Source organism: Xyrauchen texanus, chromosome 29 (genome assembly GCF_025860055.1).
Source record: "Xyrauchen texanus isolate HMW12.3.18 chromosome 29, RBS_HiC_50CHRs, whole genome shotgun sequence".
In the NCBI taxonomy this organism is placed as follows: Eukaryota; Metazoa; Chordata; class Actinopteri; order Cypriniformes; family Catostomidae; genus Xyrauchen; species Xyrauchen texanus.
Genome location: NC_068304.1, coordinates 14,777,272 through 14,803,436, shown reverse-complemented (window position 1 = coordinate 14,803,436; position 26,165 = coordinate 14,777,272). Strand labels below are relative to the sequence as shown.

The following is a 26,165-nucleotide window of genomic DNA, read 5'->3' as shown; positions in this document are numbered from 1 at the left end:
AGATGACATTCTGTGCTTCAGCTCTGCCTCTGCATCTTTAATATTCCCTTCCAGTTTCACGAGTTCTCGTGCTTTGGATATTTTTGTGAATGAGGCACACTGTATGATCCGAGCCCTAAGAACTACCTTAAAGGGGTCATGACATGAGAAACCAAATTTGCCTTGATCTTTTGGTATATAAGAGGTCTTTGTATCATTAAAACGTCCTGCAAGTTTAATATTTTAAGACGTCCTCCCCATTCTAAACGAATCATTTATTTAATCAAGCTCAAAATACAGCTGGTTCTGGATTCATGGTTAGAAGTGACGTGTCGGTTAGAAGTGACGTAACAGCGTTTGCATATGACCGCCTCCAGCACAACATAACTACGCTATAAGCGCAAGACAACTACGCTCATTTCGTATCGCCGTGCGCCTCTCAAGTGTTCAGTCGATGGACAGCGAGCTCTGACAGAGACTACTTGTGCACAGGAAAATTACAATGCCACACAGATGTGCTGTTCCTGGCTGTGGTCAAACAAAACCTCTGAATAAGCTGCCGAAAGATCCAGACGTCAGGGAAAAATGGATGCAGTTTATTTTTTGCGGACGACCCAGTCACGGCAGTGTTAACTTAAGCGTTTGTTCTGTACATTTTAAGGATGACTGTTTTGAGAACAAATCTCAATATGATGCTGGCTTTGCCAGAAAACTGTTGCTCAAAGATAAGTCCGTGCCGACTATTCTGGGAACAACGACGACGCAAACTGTAAGTAATCTATTTTAAACTTTAAACTACTTTTTAAAGCGCAATTCCATTCATTATGAATAATCACAGTGTTTTTACTTAGTTTACTTGCATATTGTTCTGGCTGGAGGCGTCAATAATTGATACATAGGCACTGGCGTTAGCCAATCATAACAGTGGGCGTTAACACTGAAGTCTTAAATGGAAAACGCCCCCAAAACAGACTGTTTGAATCAGAGGATGAGAAACAGGGTGGGAAAAGGTCATAAATCACTAGATTTTAAAAGTTTTTCTTAAAAAAAAATATATTAATACTATAATTGCACCTAAGGGAACATAATAATACAATAAAAAAAACCATGTCATGACCCCTTTAAGTGCTTCCAAAGCTATGCCCACAAAAGGATACTGAGGACCAATTGGTTTCCATAACAAACATTGATTTCAGCCTTTAACATTTTTTGGAATTCAGGATTTTGCAAAAGGGATTCATTAAAGCGCCAACTATATGATTTCTTTTTCTGTGTGGCAACACCTCTAAACTCACAAGGGCATGATCCGAGACTAAGTTGTTTCCAGCCATCCACAACAGATGAATTGAGGGGCTTAGATATAAAAAAAATCTATTCTACAATAAATCTTATGGACTGATGAAAAATAATTATAGTCCCTACCAGATGGGTTCAAAAGTCTCCAAATATCTGTAAGACCAAGGTTTTTACACATCATGTGAAGCATTGATGTTGCTCTCAGAGATTGTGTGTCAAAAATACAATTATAAAGACCACCTTCCAACATTAGTAAAACAATCAAATCCCGAACCAAACAAACAGAAAGAAGAAAAACATGCATAATAATCCCACGCACGACAGCGCTACTGGCGTCCATCCCTCTAAACTTATGCTGTTTATGTACGCCTACGAGAGCCCCAATAACAATTTTGCTATCAGATTGCTCAAGTCCGGTGCTTCTATACAAATTTTGTGAGACAGAATTACAAAACAGAAAATAATCTATAAAACAAATTCCAGCCAATAGGCGGGATAAACACAAGAACATGTAGATTCCTCCACATATCTGTTCTGAAGGTGAGTTCCTCCATAAAACAAACTCAAGCTTGGATTTCCAGCTTGTGGCCTGTTATGTTGAGAAGAGCCGTCTAGGAATTTCACCATATCTCTGCCTTCTTCGTCTTCAGGAATGCCAACAATTCAGACATTGTTTCATCAGTTATGATTCTCAAGGTCTTCCAACTTTTCCCAAATGCGCTCCAAGTCCGTCTTGGTCGCTAGCGGATTAGCAGCCAATTCCCTCTCCGATGACTCCAGATAATCTATCAGTTTCTCAACATCTGACACTCTTGTAACACCTCAGTGATCGATCAATGTATTATAGCAAGCTCCTCCATGTAAACAACGACCTTCGTTACATTGCGTCATGTTCAACAGTTGATGGTGAATCTCTTTCACCACACTGGCCAAACTGAGTCCCGGGCTTCCGAACTGTTGCTCAAGGGCTTCAGCTTGAGCACGTAAGTGTCTTTTAATGTCTCCAGAGCCTGAAGTTTTTGAGTTCTTTGACATATTGTCTTCTTAGAACAGTTAAATATCAGAGTGTATTGAATCTCAGCGGTTTATGACAGAAAAGTATAAAAACTAGCAAAGTTTGCATAGCTCGCCATTCACACGTCCGACCCTCGCATGCTGTCACGCAACTCTCATCCATCTATTTGTAACATTTCTTTCATAATGCTGTCTTTTGTGTTTTTAAGAGGTTATGGCATGAATAACATGTTTGACAAGCAGCGGCTCAAGGACACAAGGCTTATATTTTACAGTGTGGTGAAGTCTCAAATCAGTGGACTAATCCTCAAATATGGCTTATTCTGCTTGGGGACATGCCCAAAAATGCTTTTATGGATAGTACATCCAAAAATGAAAATTCTGAGGCTAACATTCTGCTGAACATCCCCTTTTGTGTTCCACGGAAGAAATTCCATTGTGCTGGCAACAACTTTGGGGTGAGTAAATGCTGATAAACTTTTCATTTTGGGATTAACTATTCCTTTATTGATACAGCCTCTTCGAAATCTTAAATCGTTACACTCTTTGTCATAAATACCTTGTACAGAATGTTTCATCCCTTGATTTAATCTCCATTTGCACTGTGTCAGAATGACAGGGCCCTTACATAACTAACCTCTTAAAGTCCACTGTGAATGACAGTTGCTCCTTTGCCAATAGAAAGGAATTTACTTGTTTTTAAAAAACGAAGTGTGTGTGTATAAGACTGCTATAAGTCAAATAACAAGGAGAGCAGTTGTACCCCATGAGAGAAAGCAGTTGATCGCAATCGGATCTTTTAAGTTCATTAATAAAATGTGCTGTAAACCGCTTTAGTATGTCACTCTTACATTTTCTGGATTATTTATTAAATAACCTCAGATGACCTATAATTGAATTTCATAGGTAACCTTGATGAAATAACTTGAGCACAGAAAGGCTATAAGTGATTTACCTTAAATGACTCAGTTGAGTTAAATGTATGAACCTATTTTTTTTCCCAGTGTGCATGTTATTTTAGTTCTCTTACGAGAGGTTCTCTCGTATTGCGTAAGCTAGCTTACGCTACGGGAAAGATTCATCTTTTCTGAGATATTGAAGCCAAAAAATTATCCTTAATTTTGTATCCATTGTCAACGCAGTCGCGGCAGCTGCAGACCTTGAGCCGGGCTAGCTAGCGAGCTCATTGGTTGCTCTGCGGCAACTGCTGCAGCCTATAGACGAGCTTGGGCGAACTCGCATCCAATGAGAGGCGTCCGGCGCTCACTGCATCAAAGCCCGCCAAAAGGGCGTGACTAGAGTGCATATAAGCGTAGTTCGTAGGCTGGAACCCTGATTTTCATCTCTTCAGCGAAGCTCTTCGCATCACTGAACCGGAAGCCGCGTCGCCGTTCGAGGGGCATCAAGCAAGCGTGGACAGCGCTCGAAGAAGCCGGCCGTCTTCGCCACCTTCAGCCGTCCTGCGAGCTACGCCATCCGGCGACATATCCTTTTTAAAAGCAAGCTAGTTCTTAAAGAACTTCACAAAAGAGTACGAGCGTCTTTTTTAAGATGCCTCGCACCACTTGCGCCTCATACCGCGCTCCTCTCAGCACCGGAGACTGCCACATCATCTGCGCTCTCTGCCTGGGACTGGGGCATGCAGAGCTCGCCCTCGCCGAAGGCGGATGCGATCTCTGCGAGGAGCTGCCGATGTCGACCCTGCGGGCTCGACTCGAAGCGCTCAGGACCGAAGCCGCCGCGCCGCCTTCCGTTCAGCCGCGCAGAAAAAAGCGGCGCTCTCAAAGGCGGCCAGAAACAGTGGTAGAAGCGATTGCCTCGCCGGAGCCCATCCCTCGAGCATCGCCTTCACCCTCCCCGCCCACCCGGGACGCGCAGTTGCCACCGAGCGTGGAGGAAGAAGCGGAGGATAAGGGCTGTTCCATCATGGCTTCGGACAGCGAGGAGTGGTCAGGCTCACACGCCTCCTCCTCGGCCCAGGAATCCAGCAGGACCCGCGCCGGAGTCGAAGGGGAACTAACACGCCTCCTCACACAGGCCGTCGACCGCCTCGGGCTCGAGTGGTCACCGCCCCTTGAGCAGGCACCCAACAGACTTGACGGCTGCTTTCTACAGAGCCGCCGCCACGCAGCACCCACTACCCGGGCCGCTCCCTTCCTGCCGGAACTCCACGCTGAGCTTTCCAAATCATGGAGCAGCGCTTTCTCGGCCAGGGTCCGATCCCACGTCTCCACCTCTCTTGCTTCGGTGGGCGGCGCCACTGAAAAGGGCTACGCTTCCATCCCTCCGGTCGAGGATGCGGTAGCAGCACACCTTTGCCCGCCCTCCGCGAGATGGCGGTCTAAACCAGTGCTCCCGTCTAAGGCCTGCAGAACAACTTCCGCCTGTGTTGGCCGCGCCTATTCCGCCGCCGGCCAAGCTGCATCTGCTCTGCACTCTATGGCCGTCCTACAGATCCTCCAAGCGGACCTTCTGCGGGAGTGGGATGAGGAAAGCAGGCATCCAGAGGCGGTTGCAGACATACGGAGTGCTACTGGACCTCGCCCTCCACGCTACCAAAGCTGCAGCCCAAGCTATAGGGAAGTGCATGGCCGCGCTGACTGTGACCGAGAGACATCTGTGGCTAACGCTAGCCGACATGGGAGAAGCAGAGCGCTCTACGTTCCTCAACGCACCGCTCTCTCCATCCGGTCTCTTCGGCTCCACGGTGAGTGGTATCATTGACCGGTTTTCAGAGGTCCAAAAAGCCACACAAGCCATGAATCTCTTTCTGCCTCGTCGCGCTAGCTCCTCTGCAGGCCGCCCACGTGACCTCCTGCACGAGCCTCTTCACAGCGCCCAGCTCAACAAAGCCAGACTTCTCAGCGTCGACAGGGCGGCCGCCCTCGATCGCGCTCAGACAGTCGCCGCAGACCGCCGCCCCCCCGCGGGCCTCGGACTAGAATTGCACTGAAACCTGAACAACCGAAGTCCTCCTAGCTTTGTTGACAAAACGACGGATCAGTCCCGCTGCGGCGGACCACCGTCAAAGCTTCGCCCCTGTCAGTCCCCTTCCTTCAGGCTACTACAGTGGTAGATTCAGCAGCCAACAAGCCGGTGTTAGCGCCCGCTTGCCTGCGCTCAAACGCCGTTTTCACGGCGACCCAAATAAATCTGGTAAAGAGCAAGCATGCCATATGTGTAGAAAATGTGCCCACAACCCAGTGTTCACCTCTACACACAAGCATTACACATCCCGTGTCCATACCAGAGAGCAAACATGTCTTATGTGTAGAAAATGTGCCCACAATCCAGTGTTCACCCCTACACACAAGCATTACACATCCCGTGGCCCTATCACGGCACACTCACATAAAGCGGTTACGAACCGCTCGAGTGTTAGGGTTAATAAACGCACCCACGAATCCGTGCGCGCGCCCATTCTCTGGCCGCTCTGTCACACGACCAGCCTTATGTGTAGAAAATGTGCCCACAATCCAGTGTTCACCTCTACACACAAGCATTACACGTTCCGTGTCCCCATCAGAGCACACTCAAAAGCGGTTACGAACCACTCGAGTGTTAGAGTCAATAAATGCGCTCACGAATACGTGCATGGCCCATTCTCTGCCCGCTCTGTCACACGGCCAGCAAACACTTCTCTGTATGTAAGTCCCGTGCCCGTAACTATGCTTGCGTATCACTTAACAGACGTGACTCTTTCCCCATTCACCTCAATCGGGAAGTCACTCACAGAACAGCCTGTCCATGCTGTCTGCGAGCAGTCCAGCATAACACAGTAAGCGCGTTCACACATTCTGTTCAGCGCGCTGTGTGCGGCAATCAGAGCGATTTGGCCACTCACCCTCTAACATTACGCTTCAAAGCGTGGGAAGATATTCCAGGGATATCCGAATGGGTGTTAAGCACAATAAAACAGGGCTATTTGCTACAGTTCGATCGCCGTCCTCCTCGCTTCAGAGCGCGGCTCGAAACTACTGTGAACACGGAAGCAGCGTGCATGCTTCGTTCAGAAATAGCAAACCTTCTGTGCAAAAGGGCCATAGAGAGAGTGCCGCCTCCCTGAGCGAGTCGGGGTTTTACAGCCGTTATTTTCTTGTCCCCAAGAAAGACGGCGGCCTCAGACCAATATTAGATCTCAGGGTTTTGAATGAAGCGCTTGCAAAAGACCGTTCAAAATGCTTACAACCAGCAAACTCCTCGCGCATGATGCGCCAGGGGACTGGTTTATTTCTCTCGATCTGAAAGATGCATACTTTCAGATTCAGATAAATCCCGTCACAGGCCATTCTTGAGATTCGCCGACGGCCAGGTTTATCAATACACTGTCCTTCCGTTCGGCCTGTCCTTAGCACCCCGTACTTTCACGAAGTGCATGGATGCGGCGCTTCGCACCCCTCGTGAGTCAGGGTTTGCGAATTCTGAACTATTTGGACGATTGGCTGATTTTGGCACAATCACATACGGAGCTTCTGTCTCACAGGACAGTTCTCCTCAGTCATCTGAACAGTTTGGGCCTTGCAGTCAATTGGACCAAGAGCTCACTACAGCCCAGTCAGACAATTTCCTTCCTTGGAATAGAACTAGACTCAGTGGCAATGACGGTTCAGCTTATCTACACAGCGCGCGCCGTGTGCAGCGACTAGCCGCGTCATTTCAGATGAACAGCCTCACACCTCTGAAGAAGTTTCAGAGAGTGCTAGGCTACATGGCCTCAGCCGCAGCAGTACTTCAACTGGGTTTACTGCGCATGCGCCCGCTTCAGCATTGGCTAAACACCCGCGCGTCTCGCCGGGCTTGGGCCACAGGCCGCCAGCCAATCAGAGTGACTCAGACCTGTATTTCAGCTCTGCAGCCCTGGACAGTGGCCGAGTGGTATCAGCGGGGAGTGATGATGGGAGCTGTATCTCGCCGAAAAGTCATCTCGACAGGCAGCGTCCAACACGGGTTGGGGCGCGGTCTCGCGAGGGCTCTCCGGTTTTTGGCCTATGGTCAGTTCAGGAAAAGCTCCTTCACATAAATTGTCTGGAAATGATACCGGTCGAGTGCGGCTCGTGCGCTTCCTCCCGATCATTCAGGGTCACCACGTCCTGGTCCGCTCGGACAACAGGTCTGTGGTATCCTATCTAAACCGTCAGGGCGGTGTCAGATCCAGGAACCTCTTCCATCTGACGAAACGCATACTGAGTTGGTCCCAGCGCCACCTGCGCTCGCTGAGGGCGACGCGCGTGCCAGGCCACCTGAACGACGGCCCAGACAGACTGTCCAGAGACAATATTCCCCCAGGGGAATGGTCCCTGCACGCTCAAACAGTCCAGGCGTTATGGCGCATATTCGGCAGAGCAGAGATAGACCTCTTTGCGTCAGAAGAGAACTCTCACTGCCCAATATTTTTCTCGAAGCGAGGGCAGCTGGCCCAGGACTGGCCCAACCGCCCGCTTTACGCCTTCCCTCCCGTCTCGCTATTGCCACAGGTAAAGCAGAGGATCAGGGAAGCGCGCCACTCGGTGCTCCTCATAGCCCAGCTGGGAGAATCAAACATGGTTCCCGGAGCTTACGCAGCTGTCACTGACAGCGGCGTGGCCCATCCCAGTGAGAGCAGATCTCCTCTCGCAAGCTCGCGGAACGATCTGGCATCCCCACCCAGAGCGCTGGGCGCTACAGCGTGGGTGATCAACGACTACCCGTCGCTTTGCCAGAAGGAGTAATAAACACCATCATACACGCTAGAGCCCCCTCCACGAGAAGACTCTATGCGTCAAAATGGTCTGTGTTTTCAAAATGGTGCACCGACAGAGACCTGGACCCACGGACATGTGGGGTGTCGCCGCTGCTCGTGTTTTTACAAGAGCTGCTGGATAAGGGCAGATCCCCATCCACGCTCAAAGTGTGCGTGGCGGCCGTCGCGGCATTCGCTGAACCCTGCACGGCCAGTCACAGGGTAAAAGCGAGCTGGTCATCCGCTTCCTCAGGGGAGCTAGAAGGATGAACCCTCCGCGCCCCATCGGTTCCTATCTGGGACCTTTCTATAGTTCTCGAAGCTATGAAAGCCCCCTTTCGAACCGCTTCAATCCGTGGATGTGAAACACCTCTCACTTAAAACGGTTTTCTAACTGCCCTATCATCAGTTAAGCGGGTGGGAGACCTTCACGCGCTATCTGTCAGCGCTGCGTGTCTTGAGTTTGGACCAAGTGACTCCAAGGTCATTTTAAAGCCTAGACACGGCTACGTCCCCAAGGTGGTCGGTACTCCTTTCAGAGCACAGATCATTTCCTTGTCGGCGCTACCAGCATCTGATAGCGACGCGGCGCCAATCTCCTTTGCCCAGTCAGAGCACTGAGATTGTATACTGCGCGCTCCGCATCTTTCAGAAGCTCCGAGCAGCTTTTCGTTTAGTTCGAGGGCGCACCAAAGGTCTCGCCGCCTCGAAACAGACACTGTCCAGATGGATAGTGGACGCTATTGCTGCCGCGTATGCATCAAAAGACCTACCATGCCCGCTAGGCATTAAGGCTCACTCCACTAGAGGCATGGCCTCCTCGTGGGCATGGTCCAGCGGGATTTCCATTCACGACATATGTGTGGCAGCGGGCTGGGCTTCCCCTCCACCTTTGTCAGATTTTACAATCTGGAAGTACCCGCTCTGCAGGCTAAACTGCTAGCGGTTTAATACGCTACAGCTCCCTGGTGAGCTGCATTAATGGGACACAGTCCACACAGACCGGCACCGCCGCTCTGTCTATGTGCTTATGTACTACACACACACTGGCCCGCACTCTTGCCGGCCAAATATTAATTCCCCACTCACAAGGGCTCCCCGGGTCCCCTTAATTCCCTGGGGGTCATGCAGTGGATGCTTGGCGCGCACGGCGTTGACAAAGGGTTCCCGTAGCGTAAGCTAGCTTACGCATATACTGAGAGAACCTCTCGTAAGAGAACGAATCGGTTACTAACGTAACCTCGGTTCTCTCTAGATGAGGGAACGAGTATTGCATAACCGGCCGTGCTTCGCGCCACGAGCGATTTTTCGCTTCATTCAATGAAAACCAGGGTTCCAGCCTACGAACTACGCTTATATGCACTCTAGTCACGCCCTTTTGGCGGGCTTTGATGCAGTGAGCGCGCGGACGCCTCTCATTGGATGCGAGTTCGCCCAAGCTCGTCTATAGGCTGCAGCAGTTGCCGCAGAGCAACCAATGAGCTCGCTAGCTAGCCCGCTCAAGGTCTGCAGCTGCTGCACTGCGTTGACAATGGATACAAAATTAAGGATAATTTTTTGGCTTCAATATCTCAGAAAAGATGAATCTTTCCAGTAGCGTAAGCTAGCTTACACAATACTCATTCCCTCATCTAGAGAGAACCGAGGTTACGTTAGTAACCGATTCATTTTTTCTCCACTCACTGTCAGTTAAAGGCAGCACTATAAACTGTGCAAGAAGTTAAAGACTGAATAGGTCAGGGGTGCCCAATACGTTGATCGCGATCTACCAGTCGATCGCAAAGGCAATGCTGGTAGATCGCACAAAATTTAAATGTATTTCGTAAAATTTTAATACAAATAAATATAATGTTTTTCCATATATTTGTTTCTGTCTGACTTGCACTTGATGAGTACATTTTGACCAGGCAAGATTTTTGTTTATTCAGTTGCCATGACAATTAGGTTCGCGCCTTCCAAGGGCTTCTTTTTCCAAGCGTGAAATTGCGAAGCTAGCAGTTTTTGAGGCTAGCTACCAGCAGCTAGTGCCCGGATTACACAAAACTGTGTGGACACCCCTGAAATAGGCTCTAAAAAGATGTGGTTGGAACTCAGTTTGCTAATTGTACATGGAAATAAAGAGTTCTGATATGAAAAACTAACTGAGACCTGCAACTCTAAGGTTCTGACATGCATATAACTGCATTGTTAAAATAAAACTTCTTCGTTGGAGTAAGCGATTCCTGAGAAAGACTGTTGATATTTGAACTCAACAGCTAAACAAACACACTCCTCCCTTCAGTGCTCCTTCAGAAGCTCCACCCCCAAATTCATGCTCGCACAATTGTGTTGTGTGGATCGGTCTGATCCACTTTGCTTATTTTCCCAGTTACAGAGCCAGGGCTGTGTACAAACAACTGATTTTATTTCAGCGCACACAGAGAACAGACAGCTAGCAGACCGTGAAGACATATTTGTGGAATTTGACAAAACGTGTACTGGATTAAAATGATTTACTCCACCTTTAAATGCTGGGAACTTTACAGTTCCACTTTTCACTCTTCTGCTGTCTTAACAAAGCAACTTACAACTGCTAAAATACAAAACATGTCACTCAATTTATAATGCTGCAGACCGGAAAATACTACTACTTATGTCTAGTGCAGTATACAGTGGATATAAAAAGTCTACACACCCCTGTTAAAATGCCAGGTTTTTGTGATGTAAAAGAATGAGACAAAGACAAATCATGCCAGAACTTTTTCCACTTTTAATGTGACCTATAATGTCAACAATTCAATTGAAAAACAAACTGAAATCTTTGTGGGGAAAAAAGAAAAACCTTACAATAAACTGTTTGCATAATTGTGCACACACCCTCTTATAACTGGGGATGTGGCTGTGTTCAGAATTAACCAATCACATTCAAATTCATGTTAAATAGAAGTCACTACACACCTGCCATCATTTAAAGTGACAAATCACTTTAAGTTCATAAATATATTTCAGCTGTTCTAGTTGGATTTTCCTGACATTTTCTTAGTTGCATCTCAGAGCAAAAGCCATGGTCCGCAGAGAGCTTCCAAAGCATCAGAGGGATCTCATTGTTGAAGGAGAAGGGTACAAAAGAATTTCCAAAGCATTAGATATACCATGGAACACAGTGAAGACAGTCATCATCAAGTGGAGAAAATATGGCACAACAGAGACATTACCAGGAACTGGACGTCCCTCCTAAATTTATGAAAAGATGAGAAGAAAACTGGTCATGGAGGCTTCCAAGAGGCCTACAGGAACATTAAAGGAACTGCAGGAATTCCTGGCAAGTACTGGCTGTGTGCTACATGTGACATCAATCTCCCATATTCTTCATATTAATGGGCTATGGGGTAGGGTGGCAAGACGTAAGCCTTTTCTTACAAAGAAAAACATCCAAGCCCGGCTGAAGTTTGCAAAAACAAACATCAAGTCTCCCAAAATCATGTGGGAAAATGTGTTATGGTCTGATGAAACCAAGGTTGAAATTTTTGGCCATAATTCCAAAAGGTATGTTTGGCACAAAAACAACACTGCACATCACCCAAAGAACACCATACCCACAGTGAAGTATGGTGGTGGCAGCATCGTGCTTTGGGGCTGTTTTTCTTCAGCTGGAATCAGGGCCTTAGTCAGGGTGGAGGGAATTATGCACAGTTCCAAATACCAGGCAATTTTAGCACAAAACCTTCAGGCATCCATTAGAAAGCTGAAGATGGAGAGGAAGTTCCCCTTTCAGCACGACAACGACCCACAGCACACATCCAAATCCACAAAAGCATGGCTTCACCAGAAGGCAAGGCAAGGCAAGGCAAGTTTATTTATATAGCACATTTCATACACAATGGTAATTCAAAGTGGAAGATTAACGTTTTGGAATGGCCCAGCCAGAGCCCAGACCTGAATCCACATCTGTGGGGTGATCTGAAGAGGGCTGCGCACAGGAGATGTCTTCGCAATCTGACAGATTTGGAGCGCTTTTGCAAAGAAGAGTGGGCAAATATTGCCACGTCAAGATGTGCCATGCTAATAGACTCCTACCCAAAAAGACTGAGTGCTGTAATAAAATCAAAAGGTGCTTCAACAAAGTATTAGTTTAAGGGTGTGCACACTTATACAACCAGGTTATTTTTTTTATTAAATTTTTTTCCTCAAAGATTTCAGTTTGTTTTTCAATTGAATTGTTCACGTTATAGGTCACATTAAAGATGGAAAAATTTCTGCCATGATTTATCTTGGTCTCATTCTTTTACATCATAAGAACCTGTCATTTTAACAGGGGTGTGTAGACATTTTATATCCACTGTATATTGGGTGGCCAGAGTTTCCAATTTTCCTTACACAGACCTGTATTTGTTTATCTTCTGAAATAGAGTGAATGAATTTCAATAAAAGTTAGAAAACAGAAAAATGTGATGTCTGGTTATGGCATGTCTTTGCATACTGCATAAATCTTTGGACTTTGCACATACCTCCACTTACCAATGTGACAAAATCATTATTTTATAGATCTACTATACATACTGTAACTAAGATATTGTACATATCTTTTATCGTGTGATATATATTATTTTCTCATATCATGCACTGTGATGCCAGCTAAATCTATCCAGAAAAATTTGGAGGAGGACGAAAAGGAGGAGGACTTTGAATCAAGCTTTGAGATTAATTTATTTTAAGATCAGGTCTTAAGGATTACCCTGTTGACTCTAGCCACAGTGGTATTCCTCAGGCATTTGTCCTGGATGTGAAAGTTTTCCTTCAACCCTGTCCTTGAATGACATTAAAATGGATCCACAATCTGGACACTGTCTCATTCAAACAGGATGACATTTAAAAGATAAGTGCACAGGCCCGTGTGATTGAAATTTGATCAGATCACTCCGTTCTCCTCCTGAAGAAAACAAGACTGAATTGTTTAGATCTCACTGTGCTGAGAACATCTCATATCGGTCATGAGAAATTATAATTGCATCGTAATCTGCAAAGGACAAAGTGTTTGTGATACAATAGGAAAGCTCATGATGGGGGTGTAGACCGAATCTTTCTACTCACCAGTAAAGGAGGCAGAGGAACAGCAGAAAGAGGCACACAGTCACAGAGAGTCCACTTGCCTCGACTCCAAACAATTTCAGAAAGCCACCGAAGAGCTCCATGATGAGACCTGTCACTCACACCAGTGGCTTCCTACACACAAAGGAGATAGTGCCATGAATGTGTTGGCAGGTGTTGCAGTAGATCAGATTCAATTCAGTGGCAAGCAGCATTCCCATTTGCTTCAGAAAAATAAAACAATCGAGCTCACTGAAAATACAGATGAAATACAACAACTATCAACATTATAAATTCCACAATATGGAATATAATTTGTGTCCAATTTGGTTTCATAAACATAAAAAACATTGCATCTTCTACAACAAAAAAAACTATATTTCTAAACTAAATATTAAATGAAAATACTTTCCTTGCACTGTGAATACATGATAGTGTACACAACTTATTCATTAATAAAAGAATATGCATTAATATTTTGGACTATAGTTTTGGCTACCATTCGCTTACACAGTATGGACCAAAATAGCTGAAATATTCTTGTAAAAATCTTCTTGGATGGCATGAGGTCAGAGTTGGGAGGGTTATACTAAAATTATTATCAAGAATATGATTTTTACCCTAATATCAAAGGTCTTACTAGAAAAAAGAAATTATGATCTAACGTGAATTTTCTTGATAAAAAAATATGATCGTGTCTGGTAACATGTGCATGTAAAATAGCTAGAAATAGCATTTTAGCTTAGCGTAAAGCTGACAATTTACACAAGCTTTATTTATATTTCTTCTGCTCCAAACTTACTTCAGACTTCTCTGTCTGCTTGTATGAATGTAACACATCATAAGAAAGTGTTTCACCGCTGTTCAAATGCACTTTGGATCACATCATTTATATGTATAAATGTTTTCCATCTGAAACGACTAAATATTAAATGAAACAAATGACAATAAAAAATAAGTAATCTCTTCAGTAATCAAAATACTTTTTGAATGTAACTGTATTCTAAATATCAATGATTTAAATTGTAACTGTAGTGGAATACAGTTACTTATATTTTGTATTTTAAATTCATAATCCCAATACATGTATTCCATTACTCCCCAACTCTGCATGAGGGTGAGTAAATGATGAGAGAATTTTAGTAATTTAGTAATTTTTGGGTGAACTATCGCTTTAAGGACTAACACGATTCTGATAGACCGACTTAAATATGACGTTGGCATTAATGGTACAGCTTTAGATTGGTTCACGTCTTACCTCTCAGACAGAATTCTGAGTATTAAGGCCCAGGAATACTTCATTTTTGTGAGTTCCGTATCAGATCGCGCCAGGCCGACCTCGTATGAACGAATAGGAATGTGTTCGATGCATGCGCATTACAACTGCTTTGTGACACACTTTTAGTACAGTCGAAGGCCAAACTTTTTATTTGTGGAGTACATCAAGGTTCTATACTGGGCCCAATATTATTTTCTCTATATATGTTACTTCTGGGTTTTATTTAAAAAAATATTTAATATTTAATATCACTGTTATGCTAATGATTCTCAGCTGTATGTCCCTCTTAGTTCTAATGTAAATTCTTATCTTTCTATTAATTGTCTTCAAATATTGTCTTTTGGCATCACTAGCAACCTAGCGACTCTATCTTCAAATATGTACCCCTTTGTTAAAAACCTGTGTGTGATTTTTGACTCAGACTTAAATTTTTAAAAACAAATTAATGCTGTGGTGAAAAGCTGCTTTTACCAACATAGATTACATAGAAAAATTTGCTCTCATTTAAAGACTTGGACTTTCATCTCATCCCGGCTTGAGTATTGTAATGTTTTGTATACGGGTCTTGTCAATCATCTTTACATCGCCTACAGTTAGTTCAGAATGCAGCCATGAAGATACTGACTGGAACTAGGAAGAAAGAAAGTATTACACCTGTTTTAGTCTCTCTTTACTAATTGCCAGTAAAATACAGGATTGATTTTGAGGTATTATTGTATGTTTTTAAAGCCATAAATGGCTTGGCACCACTTTGTCTCTTGGACCTCCTTATCCATCATTACTCCTCCAGGAGTCTCATATCTTATTGACAAACTTCTCCTACATATACCACGCTCTTGACTGAAGTCCAGAGGTGATCATGCTTTCCCTGTATTCGGCCCCAGATTATGGAATAATTTACCTTTGGACATTAGGTCAGCTCCATCTATTGAGATTTCTAAATCACTTCTTAAGACTTCACAGTATTCCTTGGCTTTTGAGTGATAGCGATTTGTTTTATTACTTGTCCATTTATCTTGTTTAATTTAATGTATATGTTCTTTGTTTTAATCATTTATGTACAGCACTTTGGTATACACGTGTTGTTTTTAAATGTGCTTTATAAATAAATTGACCTTGACCTTAAGGCACAGTTAAAAAAATGTATGAATGTCATTGCATAAGATAACAAAATATTAAGCCATGTAGCATTATTTTAAAGATAGCTCAAGCACACTTTTCACAAAAGATGTTTGTTTAAAATGATAGATAGATGTTACAAAAAGTCACAAGGTATGGAAATATGTTTTAGGGCCACCGTTAATTAAATTTTACGTCATATAGTGATATAAAATGTCCTATGGTCAGCTGTAAGTATGGCAGACATTATTTTTCTGATTTGTTAAACAGGCAATTTGAGAGGTTAGTGTTTCTGCTCTTTAGAGCACATCCCTCTCTAGACATGACATAATCTGTGGCTTTACAGTATGTCACAGAATATGAACAGCACCAGAGACGGCTGACCAAGACTAGATGTTTCAGGACATGGACCTGTGTTTAAGCAATGTAATATAAACATTTAACAGATATAGCTTATTCTCTGTAGGTAAAATGTGAGTTTAGACAAATACAACATGCTTATTTGCAAAACACTACTGTAAAAAGCTATAAAAATAGAGGAATTAAGACACATAAATGTCAACGACACTGATATGCATTAATAATTTTAACATAAATAAGAAAATGGAAAGTTAACTGTTATTCTTATGAACAACCATTGTGATTCCATTCAACTGGTGAATTTGTACATACTATGTGATTGTAAAGAAATTCATGTTCATGTTAAAATCCCGTGTAGCAATGTTGCACTGTTCAATTCAATACAATAGTACTGAGAAGAATCACTTCAATTGATATGGGAAGGTCTCAGTTATGTTACGGACAAGGAAATAAACTGGCAGAAAAAAAGACTGTCATCGGCTAAGAGTAATTTTATGGTTATGGTTGGTTATTGTCCAAAAGGCATGTTTTCTTCAGCCAGTACCTTTGACCTATTGTTTTGTAACAGACACCATTCAAGAATGTACGTCCGTAATAAAATGGTCATGACCATTTACACAAGTAATAATGTCTACGCTTATTTACGCGAAACTGTGTTGTTATATTATAATGACAGAAGGATTACTTGATCTTGATAGTAAACAGTATAAACAGTGTGCTTACCTTGTTCGTAAACAGAAGCTCACGCGTTGACGCTGAGGTGTTTTCGGGACATGTAGTTTTTATGCGTCTGAAAAAACTACAATTACTCACGAAATGGTCTGTGGTACTTGTAGTTTGCACAGATCGGAACTTCAACGTTACCTTCAAGGTTAAGGACTACACACATATATAACACGCACATTTATAGTATATAACATATAAGGACTTTTTTAATTTAAAGATTATTTGATACTACTAATAACTGTACAAATAATAATGATAATACTTATTGTTAATATTATATTAGCAGCAGTAGAAGTAGTAATAGTAGAAGTAGTAGTATTAAAACGATTAGTAATATAAAAATGTAGGCCTAGATTAAAAAAATTATAAATCATGGACAAAAGAAAGAAATAAAGAAATATTATTTACTAAATAAAACCAAATAGACAGTCATAAATACTGTATATCCCCCTATGTTATTGTCCTATTTTAATTTATTAAATTTGATTCATATAGCAGTTCTGATCGATAATTTTGTCATTATATTTTAAACATTGTTTTAAGGATTACATGTTTGCCTGACTCCATGACGAGCACTGTTTTAATTTGTTTGGCACTAGATGACAGATTATTAGTCACATCTGAAAATCTGTAATCCGATTCTGATGGATTTCATTCTGTGCAAATCCAGTGACATCACTGGACAGTCTCACATAGACACGATTCGTAGCACGCAGAATCATCCAACCTGTGACGAAATTGATGTCAATTTACATTTTAAATGGAATAATCAAATCTCACTGTTATTTTGTGCAATAATAGGCCTACAGTATATAACTCACACTGAACACATGATGCACAAAGGTTAAAGCAAACAGATTTCTTAGGGGAAAATTAAAATATTAAGAGATATTAGGCCTAATCAATATTGCATTGCATTTTTGTATATTCATACAGTTTGAAACAGGATCAGATTACAGTATAGCCTAAACGAGTTATTGTTGATAGTAAGTCCCATTCAATTCAATAACCTTTATTATAGTATAAATAGTACATTGATCTTCAGACTTAAGTTTATAAATGAATTGCTCCCATGTTAAACACAACGAAAACAATATCATAAAGAATACCATTACGAAACACAATAGCAGTACATTCTTGCACGATAAACATAAAACAATCCTATTTTAGAATAATGTTGCCCAATACATTTGGTTAAAGTGCAAAGTTACTATAGATAGTTTTACTACCTACAATACATTAAGCAGTTTAAACAAAATGGAGAAAGATTATGAAAGCCTCTTACATTGTTTGATACCCAATATCAATTTATATAATTTTTACAGCAGCAAACTTGTAAAATTAATGGACATTTATAGTTGCTATTCTTTAAAGTGCCTTGTAAATAATACCCTTCCCAAGTACTGGTAGGATATTCAAATCTGAAGACACCACGGCACCTTTTGTAAGGGAAAAATGTATGTACTATAAAAAAAAAATAAAAAGTAGGCCTACATTAATATATATATATATATATATATATATATATATATATATATATATATATATATATATATATATATATATATATATATATATATAATGTAGGCCTACTATATGAATTAGGTATATTTAACGTGATCGATTAGATCGGTGTTTGATTAGGCGGCCCCGTTCAGCACAATTGATAATCTCGTCGTTCGATTACCACGCAAAGTCTCTCCGCTCGCTCGCTCATTTCTCCCCATTGCAACTTTTGCAGTCACTCACTCACTCACTCACTCCACAGACATGAACACCACCAGCTGAAGACAACACCTGCAATCTGGCTCTGTTGGAGCCAAAACAGCCATCCAAACCCGTGGAGTTAAATTGCAGACAGCCTCTTTCATCACACCCTTTGGACCGATCATCAAACTGAAATTCTGGATGTAATGGTTTATAATTTTACCATTTCCTCTGCCCGCTGAACTGGGTTAGTAATGCAGGAGACAGCAGCGAATCTGTCCGCGGCTCAAGATGGCAGATTTTTATTGAGTTCTGAACAGTGCTGTCGCTTCATTTTTTGCCATGTATAACAGGAATCCTTGCACCGATGGCCCCTGTATACGAAGGTAAGATCTACAGCCCTCACGGGTGTGAAATTAATGTCAAACCTGCGCATATTTTACTGTCATTATTCACTCTTTCCGCAGTGAGACCGTCTGGTCCAGAGGTTTATTACCAATCTATTACTATTTAAGAGGATGCAATTGTTGCATTATTGTTATTTATGCAATATTGGGTCGATCAACTATTAGTTAGTTGTTGAATTCGTGCATCTTTATTGTGAATAAAAATGATAATGCGTTTTAAACAGCGAACCTCCCTCTGCTTCATCTCATATGCTGTCTCTCTCCAAATGTTTGTCCTTATAGACAGTCATTAAAAATATCACATTGTACACCCCATTGTTTTGTGTATATATGATCTTTCTTCGTATATAATAGTTTACACAACCTGACAAAGAGAAAAGTGATAATGAAGCCAACAGGCAAGATTGTAACATTACTAGTTACTTTTTGTATTTGCGCTCTCTACTATTTTATTGTTGTGCAATATTAATCTTATATAGATAGATAGACATTTTCTTTATGTTTGTATATAGTACTGCAGATAAAATTGACCTGTTTAGCCAATAGATAAAAAAGAAAAGTGGACATGAAGCAGACAGACATTGATGTCTGTCTGTAGATAAAACCTTATAATTGATACGTTAGTTGCTTTTTGCATTTGCAGTCACTATTGAAAAGTACAATATTAATGTTACACAGTGTATGCTATAATGGTTTGGTATATTTCATCAGACTAAATTAATACCGGTGGGTTTCATGTGGATACACTGCAGTATTATGGTGAATAATATTAGTGCATAAATAGACGAGGAAGAGCTATACATTAGTGCATCTATATCAGAGATTGAACTTTCTTAGCAGCATGGAATTTTTTACTCCGTAAGCTGTGAAATCGATTCATCAACACTGTTCTCTTGAGAGTGTCCTGGGGTCAAACACTTGAGGACGTGTCTCAGAACATCGTGAGCTGCCTTCCTAGACAGCATTTGTGGGGCAGTGTAGGCGGGTGCAGCGTCTCTGGTCATAATACTGTATATGCGTTGTCAAAAATATCGTCTATGTAGGCAGCTTACTAAGTTTTGAGATGCAGGCTTAGTCAGTTTCAGACTGTGAATGAATCATATTCAAAATGGTTTTAATTGAAAATTTGGATACATAACGTTGTGTACAAACATTCTGGTCCTTTGTACTCCCTAAAATGCCATGCTTGGACAGGTGTAGGAATTGAGTCGTCTACAAATTCAAATATTTATTACATGTACAGAAAATGACTGCTGTTGTGTGCATAGAATGATTGTGTTCAGCTTTTCCTGTCAATTCAGGATCATATCCTCGATTGATTACCCATGCTCCCTCTGCTGGTGACTGTGCAAAGACCCCAAACAAAGAGTGATAGATAGATAGATAGATAGATAGATAGATAGATAGATAGATAGATAGATAGATAGATAGATAGATAGATAGATAGAAAAGACAGAAGGATTGATAGATGATAGATAGATAGACAGACAGACAGATAGATACATAAGACAGACAGACAGACAAACAGACAGACAGACAGACAGACAGACAGACAGACAGATAGATAGATAGATAGATAGATAGATAGAAAAGACAGAAAGATTGATAGATAGATAGATAGATAGATAGATAGATAGATAGATAGATAGATAGATAGATAGATAGATAGATAGATAGATAGAAAAGACAGACAGACAGATAGATAGATAGATAGATAGATAGATAGATAGATAGATAGATAGATAGAAAAGACAGACAGATAGATAGATAGATAGATAGATAGATAGATAGATAGATAGATAGATAGAAAAGACAGAAAGAGTGATATAGAGATAGATGAGACAGACAGACAGACAGACAGACAGACAGACAGACAGACAGACAGATAGATAGATAGATAGATAGATAGATAGATAGATAGATAGATAGATGATAGAAAAGACAAAGATAGATAGATAGATAGATAGATAGATAGATAGATAGATAGATAGATAGATAGATAGATAGAAAAGACAGAAAGATAGATAGATAGATAGATAGATAGATAGATAGATAGATAGATAGATAGATAGATAGATAGATAGATAGATAGAAAAGACAGAAAGATTTATAGATGATAGACAGATAGATAGGTACATAGATAGATAGATAAATAGAAAAGACAGAAAGACTGATAGATGATAGATAGATAGATTGATAGACAGACAGACAGACAGACAGACAGACAGACAGACAGACAGATAGATAGATAGATAGATAGATAGATAGATAGATAGATAGATAGATAGAAAAGACAGAAAGTTTGATTGATAGATAGATAGATAGATAGATAGATAGATAGATAGATAGATAGACAGACAGATAGATAGATAGATAGATAGATAGATAGATAGATAGATAGATAGATGATAGAAAAGTCAGAAAGAGTGATAGATAGATTGATAGATAGAAAAGACAGAAAGATTGATAGATGATAGATAGATAGATTGATAGATAGATAGATAGACAGACAGACAGACAGACAGACAGACAGACAGACAGACAGATAGATAGATAGATAGATAGATAGATAGATAGATAGATAGATAGATAGATAGACAGATAGCTAGATAGAAAAGACAGAAAGATAGATAGATAGATAGATAGATAGATAGATAGATAGATAGATAGATAGATAGATAGATAGATAGATAGATAGATAGATAGATAGATGATAGAAAAGACAGAAATATTGATAGATAGATAGATAGACAGACAGACAGACAGACAGATAGATACATAGATATAGATAGATAGATAGATAGATAGATAGATAGATAGATAGATAGATAGATAGATAGATAGATAGATAGATAGATAGATAGATAGAAAAGACAGAAAGATTGATAGATGATAGATAGATAGACAGACAGAGAGACAGACAGATAGATACATAAGACAGACAGACAGACAGACAGACAGACAGACAGACAGACAGACAGACAGACAGACAGATAGATAGATAGATAGATAGATAGATAGATAGATAGATAGATAGATAGATAGATAGATAGATAGATGAGACAGACAGACAGACAAATAGATAGATAGATAGATAGATAGATAGATAGATAGATAGATAGATAGATAGATAGATAGATAGATAGATAGATAGAAAAGACAGACAGATAGATAGACAGACAGACAGACAGACAGACAGACAGACAGACAGACAGACAGACAGATAGATAGATAGATAGATAGATAGATAGATAGATAGATAGATAGATAGATAGATAGATAGATAGATAGATAGATAGATAAGACAGACAGACAGACAGACCGACAGATAGATAGATGGATCTGTGCAAACTGCATCTCCTGACCTAAGGAGACATTCACAGTGCCATGATCACAAACACAAAACCAACTAAGCTCATTTTAGAAACAATCTGGAGGACATGAACCCCATTATTTAGTCACATGTTGACACTCATTAGGTGTAAAAAGAAGCCAAAATTATACATGCCCTTTGGAGGTAGAAATTACAGTGTGCTGGTGGTTTCTCTTTCTCTAAGATTGGAATGGGAATGTGGGGCACGTCACACATTATTCTGTATTGTCCATATGTCTTGTGTGATTTTATGACGGTAATTGCATCGTTTTTACATATCAGATGGCTGGTAATACATAAATGTGTTTTTTAACTGTTTATCACTTTCACTACTTGACTCACTCTCAGTTTTGTTTCATTATTGATTCTCAAAATGTGAAAAATCGCCTGCATTCATTGTTACTTCACCTGTCTATCTCCTTTAAAGTGGTGATATTGACCTCGCTAACAATGAATAATTGTTTTTATTTGTTTCTTTTTGTGGTTTTCTTGGTCTGTTTGATCTACAGTACTCATCCTCCAATTGAACACACATTAAAACTTTCGATTTGAGTGGGTTTTATGATTATTGGTCATGCTTGTTTAGCATTTATTTATGGACTTCTTTGCTCATCTCATGCCTGTCAGATGTGTATTGTGTGTTGTTATAGGGATTGTTCTGTCATCATTCACTTCATGTTGTTCCAAACCCAAATTCGTTTCTTTCTTCTGTGAAACACAAAAGGAGATGCTAAGAATGTAAATGTTTGGGTGAACTATTTATTTAAGGCTCTTGCACTCTTTTCAAAACCAGGAGTAAAAGACCTTTCAGGTTTTGAATAAATATCTCTTTTAGTTCTCCAGTTTAGGGTACAAACTGTCCACAGAGACATTTGTATTGCCAGTCCATAGTTAGAGCTCTTTTTTGTTGCCTTTTCCCAAGCACTGATGTGTCTTTGTGGAGTGCTGTAGTGCAGGCCCAGCAGTCTGAATAATCTGGGGCCAGAGGAGTCTTGGCACCTGGCCCCGTAACCGACACTGAGATGCTGAGAAATGTCTGATATGAGGACCAGGACAACCTGTCTCTACAGCAGAAGGAAGCACATTTTTTGAAAAGCTGGAGCCGTAGAGACATCTTGAATCATACTTTGGTATTCTTGCTATTGGGATTTATTGTTTATTCTCTTTATATTTAGTGGTCATTAATTGTGTATGATAATTAAATGTTACTACAAGATTACTTAGATAAACTTTTTTCTTTCAAATAATGTGCACTGATAAATATTTCACAACAACACCAGGAACATGTATTAAGAATATCAAAAGGATATATTTACTTAAAATGTATGTAGCTGATTATCTTTTTTTCTACTAATTGCAGTTCACAGTGTGAGTTTGTACACTTAAACATATTGTGCTGGTTTTACTCAAATTGAGTAAACTGAGTATTTTAGACTTGACATGTAATGCCAACTCAAATATATCAATTGACAGGCATTTGTTTTACTTATAAAGGAAATCTTTATCTTGTTGGGGACTACCATTATCAAGTAATATTTACTGATTTTATCTGATAGGCTACACAGATTTTTTAAGTTAGTTAGACTTGATTTTCAAATGCATTTAATTTATATGCTAAGTTTACTAATATAACCTATTTATTATAAAAAGTGTAGTCAATAAGTGTTTCAAAAGAAATTCTAAAGATTTATTCATATTACAATGTTACAAATTCATTAAACATTTCAACAGCAAAACTTTGAAAATTATCCATGAAAAATAGAAAAACACAAAAACACACCTAGTGTGTATCAATTGAAAAGGTAGAAATGTATTGTCTGTTTGGGGTAATTCGTATTTAAGATGTAGAACGCTACATCCACTGCACTAAAAAAAAAAGGATTTTGCTGGTTGTTTAGCTTAATTAACTAAAATGAACTAAAGCAACACGATTCTAGAACATTTTGTCTGTTCTTGATTTCATTACAATTCTTTCCAATTAATTTGGTAAAAATGAAGTTTACTTAATCAATTTGAGTTAGGACTACATGAATATTATTTGTAGCATTGATGAAACTAGGCATGAGATTTCCATTTCCCAGCATGCTTTGCAGGTGACTGGATGGGTTGAGCAAATGTTGAAACTAAGTGTCATTTTATGCATTTTTGAGTAAGATAAGAATAGGAAGAGATTTGTTCATGTTTAATGTTGTGTTATATTGGCATTTAAAAGGATTGTTTGTTAGGCTTTTTGGAGTTACCATTGAGGTGAAGATTGGCATTTGTTCTTAGGATGTTTATGGACTCTCGCTCTCAGTGAAGTTTGATTTGAGTGCTGTTAAAGCAATTGCTATCAAACTAACAGGGCAACAGTTGCACTGTTGATACACATGCTCACCTGTTATATACACTAATAAAGTATATACATACATACATATATATAGATAGTTAATAAAATGAATTTAGTTGGACCAACAAAAGACAATTAATTAGATCTTATCTAGTTGGTCTAACTAAATGAATTTTAGTTTGTACAACTAGAATAAGTCAGTTCAAACCCAAATTTTTGTTTGGGAAAATATACATTTAATTGCATGGAAAAGTTTTCATCAATTTAATTAATGTAATAGTTTTTTTTTTTTTTTAGTGTGAGCCCCGCAGTGTATTTTGTTGAAGCGCTTCTCAGTGAATGACAACAAATACTTGAAAGCACTGATAGTTTTCTCCAAGGTGTGTATGGAAAAATGGCATCTTTTACACAGTGCAGGAAATCAGCCTCTGGTACCAACCTGTAAATCAGAAATGACTGTGTATCAATGCATTATCAATGTAACTAAGTTTAAAAACTTTAAGTACACATCTTTAGAAGCAGTAAAATCATTATAAATCTGACACAGTATTTATGACTTACTAGTGCTTCTAAAGTATTTAATATTTTCATGTATTTGTTAAAATTAGTTAACTATATTAAAGTAACAATTAACACTATTTTGGGTTAATGTACATTTATGAAATGCATTAATGTTAACCGTGGTTAAAATCGTTCACCCAAAATATTATAATTTATACAGCATGTGTACATGAGTCGTGGACATGTACAGAGCTCAGCAGATGGGTCAAGGGCAAGAAATGCATTTACTAATGTTAATAAATAGGCCTAGAACCTTATTGTAGTGTTACTGCATTTCCTTCTGAAGGCTTCCCTAAACGTCCTGGCATACTCACTGAGAAGTTCTTTTTTAATCTTCGCTCTGAGCCAAAAAGAATTTAGAAACAGCTGAGCAAAGGCGTACTGTTTGCGAACATACAACACATTTTTCAGGATATTGTTAGATCAAATGGCAGATTTGATGGTGGGGCATCATGCAACTGAGCGTGGGTATGTGTAAGTGCAAATGTGTATGTGTATTTAATCCTATGATTTTAGAAATGTCCTTGTTAACTTACGGGCTAAATGTCAGTGAAGCCTTTCCTTGTTCCTGTGAAGCTTGATCTGAAAATGTTCCTTCCAATCGTGTATCAAAGTTGAGTGCACAATATGGACCAGAAAAGCTATGTCAACTTGTTTGTCTAAAATAAAATGAGAACGTACAATTGTTCAATGTAAACTAAAAAAGTTTTTGTCTTGTTAAGAAAATTTGACTGCTATGACATTTAGATGTGTGATGTGAAATTATTTTATGTAAAGTTTCTTAAAGGAACAGTTCACCCCAAAATACAATTTTTAATTGAATCACTTACTTTTAGTATGAATCTTGATTAGTTATTATTTACGTTAACCTCATGCCATACTGAACTCATATGCTGTTATTTTTTCAACGAAACAAAACATGTTAATGTTCTTTAAATTACTTCTCTCCATACGATGTCAGGACATATTGGCCAGTCTGTCAACCACCAAAATTGGATTTCGCTGATATGATGATGTGTTGAAATGAAATCTGCCAATATGTTTTTGTAATTGTTAGCCTATATTGGATGTTCTTAGTTTTTTCTTCATGTGATGGGGCGGGCCAGACAGAGGCTTCAAGAGTCCAAATTTCTTTAAATTCCAGATGCATTCCAGGAGGGTTGCAGATTTGATTTGTAGCATGGAACTTTTAACTTTAAAGGCACTTTAACTTTGAGATACATCAGGGA

At 40.1% G+C, this 26,165-nt stretch overlaps 2 protein-coding genes across 3 annotated transcripts in view; one reads left to right on the top strand and one right to left on the bottom strand.

Annotated features, from left to right (window-relative positions):
• LOC127622684 (thromboxane-A synthase-like) overlaps positions 1–16,612 on the bottom strand; it is a 111,583-nt gene extending 94,971 nt beyond the window's left edge. Inside the window, exons 1-2 of the mRNA XM_052096712.1 lie at positions 16,557–16,612; positions 13,079–13,210 (exon numbers count right to left, since the gene is read on the bottom strand). Of these exons, the coding sequence (XP_051952672.1) occupies positions 13,079–13,179 (101 nt within the window). The 5' untranslated portion in view covers positions 13,180–13,210; positions 16,557–16,612. The remainder of the gene's footprint in view (positions 1–13,078; positions 13,211–16,556) is intronic.
• A 1,701-nt stretch (positions 16,613–18,313) lies between these two features.
• Positions 18,314–26,165, top strand: part of LOC127622682 (homeodomain-interacting protein kinase 2-like) — a 125,288-nt gene continuing 117,436 nt past the window's right edge. For both annotated transcript variants that reach the window (XM_052096709.1, XM_052096708.1), the window contains exon 1: positions 18,314–18,652. In XM_052096709.1, coding sequence (XP_051952669.1) covers positions 18,634–18,652 — 19 coding nt within the window. In that variant the 5' untranslated portion in view covers positions 18,314–18,633. The remainder of the gene's footprint in view (positions 18,653–26,165) is intronic.